The following is a 16,519-nucleotide window of genomic DNA, read 5'->3' on the forward strand; positions in this document are numbered from 1 at the left end:
AGTCGAGACAGTCGAGAGGCAATAGGGACAAGAACCAAGTTGACTGTTGCGTCTTTGGATCAGTTACAAGTGGAGGTAACATTAACCGTCCGATGACCAGCGTCGTGCTTTATCATACGACGATGAAGAAGAAAACCTGTGTCTGAGGACCAGTTGGACTCGCACTACGTCTCAGGCCCCAGAGAACAGCAGTTGAAACATCCTCCCATTTCCTCTCAGGTTAAAGGTTCTGCCATCCCCTGTCTGTGTCGGCTTAGTGCCAGCTCTGTGTTAGCCCTGGGTGTTGTGGAGAGGCGTCATTGGTTTTGTCACATTGTTTAAGTCAACACTTCCCACATTTGCTAAGATAACCAAGACTTCCAATCCTGGCATGCAGAAGACGTCCTGGGTGCTTCTGAGGTTCCATACGCTGGTGGCGCAGTGATAGTCAGTAAATTTAAAGCAAGAACAGATTCTTGATAGTGAGCTCCAAAATAAGGAAGTTTTCCAGCATGAAGACGACTGTTCCCATTAGTAGTTGACGCCGTGACTCCGCTCCTGTGGGTTGCATCTCTCATGGCAAACAGGCTTTCATGCAGGTGTGCCCAGAGCAGCCAGGGTGGAAAGGGCCAACAAACGTCCTACAAGGGCTGGAGAGGAGCTGAGGGGGCCCTGGGAAGAGCCCTGGGAGGAAGACGACCTGTGGGCATTTCGGTTACAGAAATGCTGCTCTGAGAATCCAGGAGGCCACTGACTAGCGAGCTCAGAGGATAGAGGTGAAGTGAAACAAGTTGGGCAAAGGACTGAGCAGTGAGACAGGAACGGCCCCGTGGGAGGGCCTCTTTCCTTCCTCCATCATTGGCAGTGTCCAAAGAGACGAGTCCCTGGGCGGAAGGACCCCTGAGAAGCCAGGGTTCCTCCCACGCCTGGTTCCAGGTTCTCGCTTTAAGTAACAACCGCTTGTCCTGAAATAAAATATTGACCTGCTAATAAAAGGATACAGGGGAAACTGGATTTTTAACTTTATGTATTGAATTGGAGGGGAGCTCATTTAGCCAACTGGCAAAAAATGTTAACTGGTACGATAAGTGTTAGTATGTAAATGTAGTGATTCTAGTTCCAGAAAAATGTCATTTCATTATGTTATTTTCTATTCAGACTATGTTTTTGCAAATCTGAAGCGTAAGTGCAGCTTGAAACACTTGAGAGCTTTTTTTCTTCTTAAAAAAAAAAAACCTTTTTCGTTGTGCTAAAGGCAGAACAATGTATTATTTTGGTGGTTGCTTTGTACATTTATAAACAGAGGCTTTGATTAATATGCGGCTGTGTTTGCTACTTAGATCTCTTTTAGATAGAGGCAGGAAAGTAATTAAGAAGTTGGATGCTTGCCAGTTTACATATGGGGCTAATTTCAAATATTGGAGCTGGTGTTGGTATGCCAAATGTTTAGGGGTGTTTCGGAAGAAGGAGGAAGAAGGAGGAACGGAAACAAAGGCAGTGTGAGCGGCAGTTTACTTGCAGGCAGCCCATGGTCAATATACTGTTATTCTCTTGGCTGACTTTCAGAAACACAGCAGAAAACTGGCTCTGCTGCTCGCTGTGACTAGGTCCTGAATAAAAATGTTTGTGACAATTGAAAGAATTGGAAGAGGAAGGAAGATAGGTTTAGTGTCAGCTGCAGTTAGATAATCAGAGCTCTCAAATCCCCTCCGTGGGCACCTCCCCCAGCTGTAGGGGATGAAGCGATGCCTCCTGGAGTGGGCAGGGCACTGCCAACTCCTGCCCAGCCGGCTGGCTGCCCGCGGGCGCCTGCAGGTTGCCTGGGCGCAGGCCTGCCCCTGGACTTTCCTGGCAGCGCGACAGGATGAGGCTGTCGCTGTACACGGCTGACATGGTGGAGCTGAGAGCCCAGGCGACCCCAGATTCAGGCGTACAGGCAGCTGGCTCGCAAGGTAGTGTCTCCTGGGGGGTGGGAGGCACCTTTCCGCAGGTTTTTCTGCCCCCGTCAGCCCTGGCAGAGCAGGAGAAACGAAACACGCATGGAGCAGAGAGCGGGTGCCTGTCCCAAGTCGGCGTGTGCCACGCCGTCCAGACAGCACGGCAGCTCCGTGCTCTGGCTCCCGGCTGCAGCGCAGGCTGATAAAATGGCGTCTCGGAGGAGCTGCCGGCCCAGCCCCGCTGCCCGTGGCGAGCGTGGCAGCCCCGCCGCCCGCCCGCCCGCCGGGGCTTCCTCCACTTCCTTAGCACTTGCCAGCCTCCCAAAGGAGGAAGCCATTCATTTTGCCCCCACTTTTATTATTGTTCTAATAGGTTCCCCACCTGGAAGAGGCAATCTCCTTTTCCTGCTCATTTGGAGAAAAACCCAGGGCAGTAAGCTAATTCTCTTGGACACTTTCATTATTGTTTCCAGTATACCTTTTACTCCAAAACCTTGTACTCTGATCTGCATTTCATAATTCCTCGTCATAGAAGTGGGCAGATGAAGTGTGTCGGAGTCTGTCCAGCGAAGGAATTCGGAATTCAAAGTACTTTCTCCCCGAGATTTTTCCACACAGTAAATGCAGTCGAGGGGGAGGCGTTTTGGGTTCCCAAAAGCTGAAAACAGTTGTTACATTTATTCCGCCCCTTGGAAACCAAGTGACAAGGAACTTGTGTTACCAGTAAGCATTAGTAAACATGCATTTTCACTGATAGCAAGCCTTTGGGATTCTTTTTTATGATACATGTTTTAGTTTATTATTTTGTCATTTCAGTTGAAAGGATTGTGGTGATACAGAACGAATTATGTGCCATTTGTCTGTGTTGGGACTAATTAAGCATTCTGCACACTTCTGAGAAAATCTTGTCCACACTTCCCTATCTGATTAATTTGATACCTAATTAAAATGTTGCTTACTGTAGCTTTTGGACCTCTTTGTTAAATACTTTTCCTTGCTAATTCTATCTTTATAACTGTAACATTTTAGAATTTAAGAGCAAAAAAGAAAACTTTTCTCTTTAAACCATGCTATCATGTAATCCTTTTTAATCTCTTAAGACCGTTATGTTACTTAAGACTTTTATAGTACCTATTTTTAGAATGTGTAAACCATTTAAATGGCAGAAGAAAAGACAATTTAACATTATACACAAGCTTCATCACTTTTTAAGGCCTTTTAGGGGAAATTATTTTGATAACAGAATGGTATAGTGGAGAGAGCACTAGAATTTTATTATGCAAATGCAGATTTTAGTTTAGTCCTTACTGCTTATTAGTTCCAACACCTTTTCCAAGTTTGACATCTCTCAGCCTCATCTCCCCATCTGTAAAAGTATGGATATAATTTGTGAGGTTCAGTTCATTCAGTGTGTATGGAAATACTGGGAACTTCAAATATCTAAATGTCAAAAGTGCTATGAAGGATGTGATGTCTCATGGACATGAAGACTCTCTCATACGCTCCCAGACTTGCTGTATATCATGAGTGTGGATTGTAGTCTTCTGAAGCCCCTGGACAGCCCAGGAGGGTCTAGAGCCCCTGCCAGAGACCGCAGTCTCCGTTCATTTCAGCGCTTTCACTCATTTCAAAATGCCGTTCCTAGGACTCAGTCACGTCACAGGTTTTTTTCCTGGAGTTCTGTCATTTAGACTACTACTAAAAGATAGATTTGTGAATTGTTAAATTGGAAGGACTGATGTGTGCTCAGCTGAACATGAGTGTCTGTGGGAACTTCGAGATTGAGGACCTGACTCGAGTCGCATAGGGCAGGCAGAGCACGGGGCCCCAAAGTGCAGAATGAGAGGTGTTTGTAAAGAGGGCTCCTTGGGCACCGAGAACGTATCAGAACTGGAGACAGCAAGGCCGAAAATCAGAAGTGTAGAACCACAGCCTGGAGTCCATGTTACTATTCATCCTTAACTTTTTGTTTTTTACGTAATGTTCATTTTGATCCTAATCCCAAAAGTACTTTTCTTGGAAGAATATTTATATTATTTTGGAGTTCTTAACGTGTAATCACAATGAACTACATCATAATATTTGACCCTTTCGGTTTTTTTCTCCTTATCTACTGTTTTCATCATCAAAATAGGAAGGTATTTTTAATGGTTTACACAGTAAGTAATAACACATAGATAAATGTATGACAAATTCACTTTTTTGCCTCCTTTAAGCCCCTCCAATGAGTTCCATTTCTAAGGATTGCCAGTCTTCGCAGCTTGAGCACAAGTCCATTTCAGAACAGACTTGAGTATTTCTGCTCATTGGTAAGAAGTGAGCCTCTGGAGATCTCCTTTCAGAGCACTAACACCCTGCGACTCACCCAACAGGAAGGATTATCTCAGGGCCACCCTCATTCCTTCCTGCACTTGTGTTTTGTGCCAGCGTCAGCTCCCATTGGCTCAGTTCTGTGTTTTCATAGATTTTACTCTCCTAAGTAGGTGTCTTGGCAGGGCTGCCATCTAAGGAAATGGGGACTAAAGGTAAAAAACCGTTCATACCGTCCGGATTTCTGGCTGTATCGTGGGACAGTAATCGGAGCTTACCAAACTCAGTTATCTTGGACAAAGGTGAAGTGTTCCAAACTTGCCGGATGTGGGGAAAATTAGAACTTTGGCTTATTTTTAACATAAAAACACATAGGGAAAGGCTTTGAGGTTTGCTGTGTGGATTGACACTGGGCCTTCTGTTCGTCATCCAGTCTTAGCTCTCGTTTCCCACATTTGCTCGGTTTCATGTTTTTGTTGGAGCAGCAGTTGAAAGTAAATTGCAGGTATCGTGGCACTTGAATATCTCCTGTACACCGAGGTGTCCTCATATGTGACCATAGCACAATTATAAATTTAGGAAATTTAACATCGATCTAATACCATGATCTAATATATCTCAATGTCATGCATTTCAGTTTTACCACTTGTCCCCATAATGTCCTTTGGAGCACTCGAATTGCCTATATTTGTGGGTGCCCACCTCGCACAAATGGAAAGTGAGATGATAGGTATAATACTAACATTGTTTCAGACGTAAAATAATAGCTGAGTATGACGTATAGTCCCTGTCTTGTTTGTTTGTTTGTTTCAAAATTTTCAGAGAAATACCTAGAATTTGCTCTTGGAAAGAGAGTTTTTAATGGTAGAGTAAACAGCAGTTTTTGTTTACTTTCTATGAATTTTTTGTCTCTGTGTGCCGCCACTGAATTTTCAGTAAAATTAATTTTTGGAGACCACGTTTATTTTGATGTTGTCGAAGAACCAAGAAAGAAGGAAAAAGGAATAGCGATCATGTCAGCACAGCCATCCTTCAGAAGACAACGGACATGCATGTTAGCAACAGCCAGGCTGACGGGCGCCCCTAGAGACCCTGGGTACACTTCGGTGTGACAGTTTCTTTTTTATCCTAATGACTAATATTTTTCTTCAAATTTGGGATTTTAAAATTTGTGTGAATGAAAAAGATCCTTTTTCTCACAGGATTATCTCCTTAATTCCACTGTTAGCCTTTGGGCCTTGACCCTTTGTTGCTCTTATGAAGCTTTAAGAGCAGTGAGACTACCCGTGAAAGTACAGAATTCAAGTACTTATCAGCATTACTGATTTAGTATTTTCCACCCAATTTTTCTTCTTGTTTTCTATCTACCCTTTTCAGGTTTGGTTACTATATTAAATTCATTACTTACCTTCACTTCTTACTACCTCATAGAGAGGGTTATAAATTACTTTTTCTTATAGAATGTTATGGGATGTAGCTCAAAATGTAAAGACCTAGATTTGTTTGTTTTTCTCCATAAGCAACGACATTGCCCTACGTTTTATCATCTCACAATATCAGAAACTAAATGTTTTAGGTCATTTTTGTATTCGTATTTATTATTTCCAGTTTTATATTTTGATTATAAATATTTGTAGAATATACCAAAACAAAATCATCTGAATAGGAGAATGGCATATGTTGGAATTGTTTTACAATATTTATAGAAAACTCTTTTGGTTTTATGTTGGTTTTTTCCCAGCTCTAAACAAGGTAGTTCTTTGTCTTTGATTCTTTTCATTTTAAACAGAATAAGTTTGGTTATAAAAATATCTTAGCTTTACGTGTGAAAAGATGTTCAACATCACTGATCATTAAGGAGATATAAGTCAAAACCACAGTGAGATGGCATGTCGCACTCACTGCGACATTAGTATGGCTATTATTAAAAAAACAGAAAATATTAGGTTGGTGCAAAAGTAATTGCGGTGTTTGCAATTTTTAAACTTTTAAACCACAATTACTTTTGCACCAACCTAATAACAGGTTTTGGTGAGGATATGGAGAAATTGGAGCCCTTGTGTATTGCTGTAAGAATCTTTAAAATAGTGCAGCGCTGCCGAAAACAGTATGGCAGTTCCTCAAAAACTTAAACATAGGATTACCATATGATCCAGCAATTCCACTTCTGGGTATAGACCCAAAAGAATTGAAAGCAGGGACTGGAACAGATATTTATACACTTATGTTTATAGCAGCATTATTCACAATAGTCAGAAGGTGGAAACAACCCAGATTGTCATGGATGGATGAATGAATAAACAAAATGTGGTCTCAGTCTTGAAAAGGAGGGAAATTCTGACACATGCTACAATGTGGATGAATCTCGAGGACATTATACTGAGTGAAATCAGCCAGTCACAAAAGGACAAGTCGTATGGTTTCATTTATAGGAGGTACCTGGAGTAGTCAAAGTCATAGAGAAAGAAAATGGAATAGTGGTTACCACAGTCTGGGGGAAGGGAGAATGGAGAGTTACTGTTTACTGGGTGTAGAGTTTCAATTTGGAGTGATGGATCGTGGCGACGGTGGCACAGAAAAAGTCACTGAATTATATGCTGAAAAAGGGTTAAAATAGGAGGTTTATGTTTTGTGTATTTTACCACAATAAAACAAAAATCTTTGCTTTATTATTGTAGTTGAGATGGACTATTCCAGATACGTAGCTTGGTATTTTTGGTATGTGATTCTCACGTGAACGTGTGGTAGATCCAGGCTCTAGGGACCATAAGTTTTAGAGCTGGCGACTGAGGGATTGCATCGGCAGGTCGTCGTCATCTTTTCAGACTGAGCAATGACTGCAGATAGTTCAGCTAATTGGTAGCGTTAGCTATAACTCAGATTTAGTTCTGTCCATTTATTCTTTTGTTTGCCCAGGAAACATTTATTGGTCGCCTAATATGTGGCAAGCATTATGGATATAAAACTAACAAGATACCATCCACGCCCTAAAGGAACTCATCTTTAGAAATCAGACTCTCAATTCAGTGATCAGATTGTTTCTTTAATCACACTGACTCTCTGCTCTTGTAAAGTTACCACATTTTTCTAACAGTAAAAATTTGATCTTTTAATTATGTAGTCCTACTACCTAAGAACACTGGCTACTTACCTTGGGTACCTTTTGGGATTCCATTTGATAGCCTATTTAAGCATTTTTAATGTTTTTTTTTGAAATATTTTTAAAATAGAAGAAAGTACACAGAAAATAGTAAAATTACATTCGCAATACAGGTTTGACATGATATTTTGCCATGTTTCCTTCAGATCTATATTTTAGAAACGTTATAGATCTCGCCCCCAACCCCATTTTGTCTCCCCCAAAAGGAACCTCAGTCCTCAAGCTTAATGTGAAAATGACCATCCAAAGTGGGAAATGGTGTCTCGTTTTAACGTGCATTTCTTGAGTATGATGAAGTTGATTATTGTTGCATGTGTTAGCAGCTGTTTGGGTTTCCTCTTCTACGTTGCCTGTTCCTGTCCTCTTCCTGTTTTTGTTGGGTTGTTGGTCTTTTTCTTACAGATTTGTAGTTCTTTATTCTGATCATCATCCTTTATCTGTTCTACCTCCTTTCTGTGTGTGGCTTGTTATCTAGCTTTCTTTTTTGTCATACGCATGTTTTTAATATCATAGTCAAATCTATCAACTTTTTTTTATGTCTTCTGTAACAAGATAACAGTGTCCAAGGTCATAGAGACAGTCTCCCATGTTTCCTTACTAAGCTTAAAGAAGCTTTTTGCTTTTCATAATTAGGTCTTTAATCCACACAGAATTTATTTTTATGTATGATATGAGGTAGGATCTACTTTTATTTCTGCATGTGGCTAGCCAGTTGTCCCGCAGCGGTTATTAGCTAGTTCTTCCTTTCTCCACTAGTTCGCAATGCTGTCCTTACCCATCAAGGGTAGAGAACATTTTTCAAACGGGAGATATAACTGAATATGAGTCCATCGAATGGGGGCTGAGCAATAGTCAAAAAACATTTCACACGAATCTGTGAAGGAGACCGTTAACCAAGAGCAGAGACTTCCACAGTCTGACCTTTGTGGAATGGAAAAGATACTGTTACGTGTTAAGAGGTGCTCCAGCCCGGGAAGGAAGGAATGCGCGGGTAAGCTGGATGGTTAACTCCTGCCTCCTGGGAGTGGGGTGCAGTGAATCAAGAGGTGAGTGGCCTGCCTCATGGTAAACCTGTCCCTGGAGAGAGCAAGACAGGTGGGAGAGTGAACTGGTAGATTGCTGGGGACGGAATAGTCTGTTTTTTAAGTTGGTCCTATTTTCTGTGTTAAATGATGAGTGGCTCATTTCTTTTTTCTTTTTCTGTTTTTTGTTGGTTTGTTTTTTAGTTTCAAGTATTCAAAGCAACGTAATAGTTAGACATTTAAACCCCTCATAAAGTGATAACCCACCCCAAGCTGCTACCCCCCTGACATCTTATATAGCTGTTACAATACCATCAAGTATCTCCCTATGTTGTACTCCACATCCCATGACTATATATACCTATATATTTAGTTATAGTTGACGTTCCATATTATTCTACTTCAGCTCTTCAGGTGTATAGCGCATTGGTCAGGCATCTACAGTCTATGACGTGATCCCCCTGATAAGTCCAGCGCCCATCTGGCACCTTACATGATCTTTACAACATTGTTGATTATACTCCCCATATTGTATTAACTACGAATTTGTATTTCTTAACACCTTCACCTTTCCCACCCTGCCCCCAACCCCCCTCCCGTCTATCACCCTGATAGATCTAGTACCTATGTGGCACCGTACCTAGTTATTACAATATTGTTGACTATATTCCTTATGCTATACCCTACATCGCCATGACGACTGTATAACACCCAATTTGTTCTTCTTAATCCCTTCCCCTTTCACCCATCCTTAACCCCCTCCCATCTTAAAGAAGTCCCTCTAAGATTCCTTGTAATACTGGTTTGGTGGTGATGAACTCCTTCAGCTTTTTCTTGTTTGGGAAGCTCCTTATCTGTGCTTCAATTCTAAATGACAGTCTTGCTGGGTAGAGCAATCTTGGTTGTAGGTCCTTGCTTTTCATCACTTTGAATATTTCCCGCCACTCCCTTCTTGCCTGCAAAATTTCTGTTGAAAAATCAGCTGCCAGTCTTATAGAGGATCCCTTGTAGGTAACTAAATGCTTTTCTCTTGCTGCTTTTAAGATTCTCTCTTTGTATTTAACCTTTGGCATTTTAATTATGATGTGTCTTGGTGTGGGCCTCTTTGGGTTCATCTTGTTTGGGATTCTCTGTGCTTCCTGGGCTTGTATGTCCATTTCCTTCACCAGGTTAGGGAAGTTTTCTGTCATTATTTCTTAAAATAGGTTTACAATTCCTTGATCTCTCTCTTCTCCTTCTGGTACCCCTATCATGCGAATGTTGGTATGCTTGATATTGTCCTAGAGACCCCTTAAACTCTCCTGAATTTTTTGGATTCCTTTTTTTTTTTTCTGTTCTAGTTGGGTGTTTTCTGCCACCTTCTACGTCGCTGGTTGGATTCTCTACTTCATCTAATCTACTGTTGATTCCCTGTGACATATTCTTCATTTCCGTTATTGTAGCCTTTATTTCTGACTGGTTCTTTTTTATGGTTTCCATCTCCATTTTTATGCCTCCTATCTCTCTGTTGAAGTTCTCATTGAGATCATTGAGCATTCTTATAACCAGTGTTTGGAACTCAGCATCTGATAGATTGCTTATCTCTGTTTCGCTTAGCTCTTTTTCTGGAGCTTTGTTCTGTTCTTTTATTTGGGACGTGTTTCTTTGTCTTCCCATTTTGGCTGCCCCCGTGTTTGTTTCTATGTATTAAGTAGGGCTGTTATATCTTCTGGTCTTAGTAGAGTAGCCTTCTGTAGTAGGTGTGCCATGGGGTTCAGTGGTGCAGTCTTTCTGATCACCTGAGCCACGTGCTCCAGGTGAATCCCTTGTGTGGGTTGTGTGCGCCCTCCTTTTGTAGTTGAGCCTTGGTTGATAATTGCACATCAGTGGGAGGGACTGACCCTCGGGCTCACTGGTTGTGAGGACTGGCCTTGACTCCAGTGGAAGGGTTATGCAGGGGCTGACCCTACAGAGCAGGAGCTGCCTTAGCAGGGCTCTGGTGCCTGTCCAATTTGCTCCTTGGGTGTGTCGTACTTGGAGGCGGCTGGGTGATGCTCCAGCTCGTTTTGAAGCTGGCCACTGGGGGCGCCAGCCCAAGGACCACCTCGGAGGGGATCGGCTGTAGGTCAAGTTCAGCCACAGCCCATGCCCCACCTGGGGCCACCCAGCGGGAGCCAGAAAGAAATCCTTATCGTCTGCCGCCCGTGCTCTACTTGGAAGCGCCTTGAGAGGCCAAGCCACAAACCAAGGCCGGCTGCCCCTAGTGCCGGCTTAGGGCTGCTCAGCCAGAGGTACAGGACACGCTCAAGCCAGATGCTACTTGTTTAGGTTCCACGAAAGTCTGCAGGTTGAGCCAAGGCTCAGGAGGTCTGCATGAAAAAGCCACTGAAAGCAGCCTGGGTGTGCCAGAATGTTGGGTGGGGTGGGGCGGGGCAGGACGGGTTGGGGTCTCAAATTGCCAGGGAGACTCAGGTGGGGAAGTAGGAGGGCTCGACAAAGAAACACTGGCCTCCACCAGCTCCCCTATCCCGGAGAAAGCCGCCTCTCCAGCCCCCGTCCCAAGCCAGACAACTCAGTTCCCCAACATTTGTTCCTGCTGCCTCTGCCCCAGCGCTGGAGCTCAGAGCAAGTGATTCCACTGGTGGGTAAGTCCGTGTGGTCCCTTTAACAGGAGTGCCTGGGAGTGCAGTCACACTGTCTCACTCAGTCACAATCTCCGCTGGTTTTCACAGCCAGAAATGATGGGGACTTCTCTCCCCGGCACTGGGACCCTGGGCTGGGGGGATGCCCACAGCCGAAATATCCCTCCCGATCTTTAATGGTCACACGTGGGTGAGGGACCAGCCCGTTCCACGTCTCTGCCCTTCCTACCAGTGTGGAGGTGGCTTCTTCTGCACGTCTCTAATTGAAAGGCTTCTGTTGTTTGATTTTAGGCGATTCTCAATAATGGTCGCTTTGTAGATTAGTTGTAATTTTGATGTGGTTGTGAGAAGGTGAGCTCAGCGTTTACCTACTGCGCCATCTTGGTTGTCGTCTCATTTATTTCTTTAATGTAGTTATTATATAAGCTGGTTTTTATAGTATGTACAAAACCAACAGGGAAAATTGTCATAAACCAGAGTTGCAGAGCCAACCCCTAATATTTGGTGATAAAAAACGTAGTTGTTTTATAGTACTTTTGATACTTAAAGTTTTCTGTTGCCTATCTCTGTTCCCCTTTGCAGAGTTCACCTGGAATACCTACCTACTTTAGAATTACCTAGGGCATAATTCTAAACTCATTACATTCCTTTTAAATCAGGCAACAAAAATTGTTTATTTGTGTTTGTTTTTAAGGTTGAAGTTAGCTTTAATATGTTCTTTCCAGTGATAGTGGTAATTCTTTACATACTTCTTTTTTTTTTTTAACTCCATCAAACTTTAAAAGAGATTTCTTTTGGGAAACTCAGTTTTACTCTCCATGAGTAAGCTTTTTCTTGTTAAAATAAATTTGAAGAGAACATAATGATGAAAAGGTTCTAAAAGAGAAGAAAACTTTTGTTGCAATTATCTGTATATCGTACTATGTAAAGAAACTGTCAAGGATTTCCAAATTGCGTGAGTTTGTTGTATGTACAGGTAACTTTATTTTTTTTTATATTTTTCATTTTTAAGGACACATACTTCAAATAAAGTCTGCTGGAAAATTCATTGGAATATAAGTTTGATTGCAGTGTTAGAAATACCCAAATAATTCGGAAATCGTAGGAGATAAAATGCAGGTACCAAATACTGAATTCTTTAAAAGGATAAGAGTGAAATGATATAAATACTTTAGGAAGATACATAAAATTATTCTGAGAATCTCCAAAGAAGAGACTGTAATTTAAGGAAATAGAAAGCAATTGTAGAAGGAATCCTTAGAGATCAAAGAAGGTACCAGATGTGGGGCTGAGAATATTCTTTGTTGATGCACAGGAAACAGTGATAAAGCATAATTGCTGGTAACAACAGGTGAAGTAGTATAAATGTCATTAAAGCTTTCTAACCTTTACTACCCTTGATAACATACGATAGCATTTTCTAATACCTTCTCTCTCTCCCTCCCCTGCCTCTCTCCCCCCATTCCTTCTTTCCCTCTCTCCCTGCCCATCTGTCCCCCACCCCCAAAACATTGGTCCTGTTATATGATTCTGCAAGGCATTTACAATCCCTGTCTACTAAATGAGCCGTGTAGCCTCTACACAATACTGTAACTCTTGAAGAGAACTACACATTGTATTGAGGCATCCATGTGAACTTCTTGTTGTTGCCAGTGTTTCCCAAAGATTTGGGGTATTTATAGGTGTTGTACAGTTGCATAAATTTCCGAAGTGCTATACATCGCGGTTACGGTTACGCAGCTGTCTGTGCTACAGATGCTTTCATAGCCTCTCATGTGCTAATGAGCATTGTGAATCTTCTCCGGAGGAGTGACAGTTTGGTGTGGTGGTAACAATTACTGTGATTTGAGAAGCGTTATCTCTGTTTTAAATGGGAGCTGTGAAGGGGACAAATAACTTTTCTTCAAGTCGTGTTTTAGCATTTGTCATTCAGAATTGAAACCTTGAAATAATGAGCTTCCCCCAAAGACTAACTAACAGTTGATTCATTGACAGATGGGAGGAAAATCTAATTTTGAATGTTTCGTCTTTTTCAGATCTCAGTCACAGTGGATTGGCAGATCATTATGAAAGTTCCCACTGGGGACAGCCGCCCACTTACAGAAGTGAAGCCAACTGCAGCTGGGATAAAGTGATAATAGATAGGACTGATAAGGAGGCGTGGCCTTCCATCACAGGAGCAGAGCCCGAATCTGCCTCAGAATGTACTACAGACACTGACTCTGCCTCCAACTGTGGCTCAGAGAACAGTAGCATGGCTACAGGGAGTGCCCAGGGCAGCTTCACTGGACATACCAAGAAGACAAATGGCAATAATGGCACCAACGGCGCACTCGTCCAAAGCCCTTCTAATCACAGTGCCCTTGGAGCAGGGGGAGCCAACGGCAACGGAAACGCAGCCAGAGTGTGGGGCGTAGCCACAGGCGCCAGCTCCGGCCTGGCTCACTGCTCTCTCAGCAGTGGGGATGGGAAAATGGACAACATGATTGGAGATGGGAGAAGTCAGAACTGCTGGGGCGCTTCCAACTCCAGTGCTGGCATTAATCTTAACCTTAATCCCAATGCCAACCCCGCTGCCTGGCCTGTACTGGGACATGAAGGAACTGTGGCGACAGGCAACCCTTCCAGTATTTGCAGTCCAGTCAGTGCCATAGGTCAAAACATGGGCACCCCGAATGGGACCCCAGCAGGCACTTTAGGTGCTTGGGGAAACTTGCTGCCGCCAGAGAGCACAGAACCACAAACGTCCACTTCTCAGAATGTGTCTTTCAGCGTACAACCTCAGAACCTTAACACTGACGGACCAAATAACACTAACCCCATGGACTCTTCCCCAAACCCTATCAATGCAATGCAGGCGAACGGACTGCCAAACTGGGGCATGGCCGTCGGCATGGGGGCCATCATCCCGCCCCCTCTGCAAGGCCTCGCTGGTGCTAACGGATCATCAGTTTCTCAAGTCAGTGGGGGTGGCGGTGAGGGACTCGGCAGTTCTGTGTGGGGACTGTCCCCAGGTAACCCTGCCGCAGGAAATAGCAATTCGGGGTTCAATCAGGGGAATGGAGACACTGTGAGCTCAGCATTAAGTGCTAAACAAAACGGATCCAGCAGTGCTGTGCAAAAGGAAGGAAATGGGACGAACGCCTGGGACTCGGGCCCTCCTGCTGGTCCTGGAATCCTCGCTTGGGGAAGGGGCAGTGGCAGCAATGGCATGGGTAATATCCATTCGGGAGCGTGGGGCCACCCCAGCCGAAGCACCTCGAACGGTGTGAATGGGGAGTGGGGCAAGCCCCCGAACCAGCATTCCAGTAGTGACATCAGTGGGAAAGGATCAACAGGGTGGGACAGTCCTAGTGTCAGCAGCCAGAACCCTGCCATGCAGCCTGGCAGTGAACACATGAACTCTTGGGCCAAAGCTGCGTCTTCTGCAACCACCGCCAGTGAAGGCAGCAGCGACGGTTCTGGCAGTTACAATGAAGGAAGCACGGGGAGGGAGGGGGCGGAAGGCCGAAGGCGGGACAAGGGGATTACAGACCAAGGGCACATCCAGCTGCCAAGGAACGATCTCGACCCAAGAGTTCTGTCTAATACTGGATGGGGACAGACTCCAGTAAAGCAAAACACTGCCTGGGAATTTGAAGAATCCCCGAGGTCGGAGAGGAAAAATGACAATGGGACAGAGGCCTGGGGTTGTGCAGCTACTCAGCCTTCAAACTCAGGGGGGAAGAACGATGGGTCCATCATGAACAGTACAAATACCTCTTCAGTATCTGGGTGGGTCAGCTCCCCGCCTGCTGCTGCGCCAGCAAACACAGGTTGGGGAGACAGCAGCAACAAAGCGCCAAACGGCCCAGGGGTTTGGGGGGACTCGATAAGCTCTACTGCTGTCACTAATGCTGCTGCTGCCAAGAGTGGCCACGCTTGGAGTGGGACCGTAAGTCAGGAGGACAAGTCGCCCACCTGGGGTGAGCCTCAGAAGCCCAAATCTCAAAACTGGGGAGATGGACAGAAATCAAATCCCGCCTGGAGTGCTGGAGGGGGGGATTGGGCAGACTCGTCTTCTGTCCTTGGACACTTGGGGGATGGGAAAAAAAATGCCTCTGGATGGGATGCTGACAGCAATCGATCAGGGTCTGGTTGGAATGACGCTACAAGGTCTGGGACCAGTGGCTGGGGCAGCGGCACAAATGCAAAGGTGAATCCAGGGACAAACTGGGGAGAGTCTTTAAAACCTGGCCCCCAACAGAACTGGGCGAGCAAACCCCAGGACAACAGCGTGAGTAACTGGGGAGGAGCCGCTTCCGTTAAACAGACAGGAGCAGGGTGGATCGGGGGGCCGGTCCCCATCAAACAGAAGGACAGCAGCGAGGCCACGGGCTGGGAAGAACCTTCTCCGCCATCCATTCGCCGCAAAATGGAAATTGATGATGGTACCTCAGCTTGGGGTGACCCAAGCAACTACAACAACAAAACTGTAAACATGTGGGACAGGAACAACCCGGGCATCCAGGGCAGCACGGCGGTCACCACCGCTGCCGCCACCACCACGAGTAACAACACGAGCGTGGTCGAGACGCCGCCGCCACCGCTCCAGGCCAGCGCCCAGCTGAACCGGTCGCCGCTGCTCGGTCCAGGTACGGGATGTGCTTTCTATTATTTAAAAGTTAAAAAGCATTTATAGTCATCAGACTCGTGTTTTCACAGCAGATGGCATTAAGTGCCCTTCACCGTGTAGAATTAAAGCAGGATTCCCTGAAAGCGCTCTATCCAAGAAAAAAATATCTTAAGCACTTTTCAATGGAAAGGAGAAGGAAGAAGCAATAAATGCATCCTCTTCAGGAAAGACGGGGGACCGTTGTGTTAGTCTGTGTTCACTTAGAGTCTCCATTTCTTTATGAGATAAACCAGTGGTGCTCAGCCCCGGCTCTCGTGGGAATTACCTGGGAGCATGGGGCAGGGAGTACGTACTGACCTCAGAGGAGGTTTCTCGTATCACCCGTCTGGAGGGAAGCCCGTCCGCTGGTGGGTCTTAAAGCTCCACGGGTGTTTCTGATGTGTGGTTAACACTGAAATAAAACCATTCTTGTAAAACGTGAATGGCGTTATACAAGTCATGTTTTTATTTCAGTTGAAAGGAAAATCTTAAAATTAGACTAAAACTTGTGTTTTGAGTTCCTGCTTTGTGCAAGGCGCTCTTCTAGACGCATGGAGAAAAGGTGGGAAAGAAGATGCTAAGATGATCCAGAGAAGAGCCTGCCCATGGGGAGTGGGAATTATGACAGAGGAAATAACCATGCAGCAGGGACCTGTACGCACAGATAAAATTCAGCTGGGCTTTGTAACTGCAGAATTAGCAGGCCCCACACTCCTCGCTAGAATGTTGGTCCGTGTAGAAAGGATCACTCCGCTCCAGCCATGGGACCTGCATCAGTGAGTGAACCCTGGGCTCACCAAATCGCCGAGCTCCCAGGTGTAGGAGGGACCAGAAGG

At 44.7% G+C, this 16,519-nt stretch overlaps 1 protein-coding gene across 5 annotated transcripts in view; it reads left to right on the top strand.

Annotated features, from left to right (window-relative positions):
* TNRC6C (trinucleotide repeat containing adaptor 6C) overlaps positions 1-16,519 on the top strand; it is an 83,324-nt gene that overhangs the window by 22,556 nt on the left and 44,249 nt on the right. For 3 of the 5 annotated variants that reach the window (XM_033091407.1, XM_033091409.1, XM_033091408.1), the window contains exon 1: positions 13,146-15,663. In XM_033091407.1, coding sequence (XP_032947298.1) covers positions 13,284-15,663 — 2,380 coding nt within the window. In that variant the 5' untranslated portion in view covers positions 13,146-13,283. Of the gene's footprint in view, positions 1-13,065; positions 15,664-16,519 lie in introns of those variants that run through there. The other 2 variants (XM_033091405.1, XM_033091406.1) reach the window with 2 other exon arrangements.

Source organism: Rhinolophus ferrumequinum, chromosome 21, assembly GCF_004115265.2.
Source record: "Rhinolophus ferrumequinum isolate MPI-CBG mRhiFer1 chromosome 21, mRhiFer1_v1.p, whole genome shotgun sequence".
Taxonomy (NCBI): Eukaryota; Metazoa; Chordata; class Mammalia; order Chiroptera; family Rhinolophidae; genus Rhinolophus; species Rhinolophus ferrumequinum.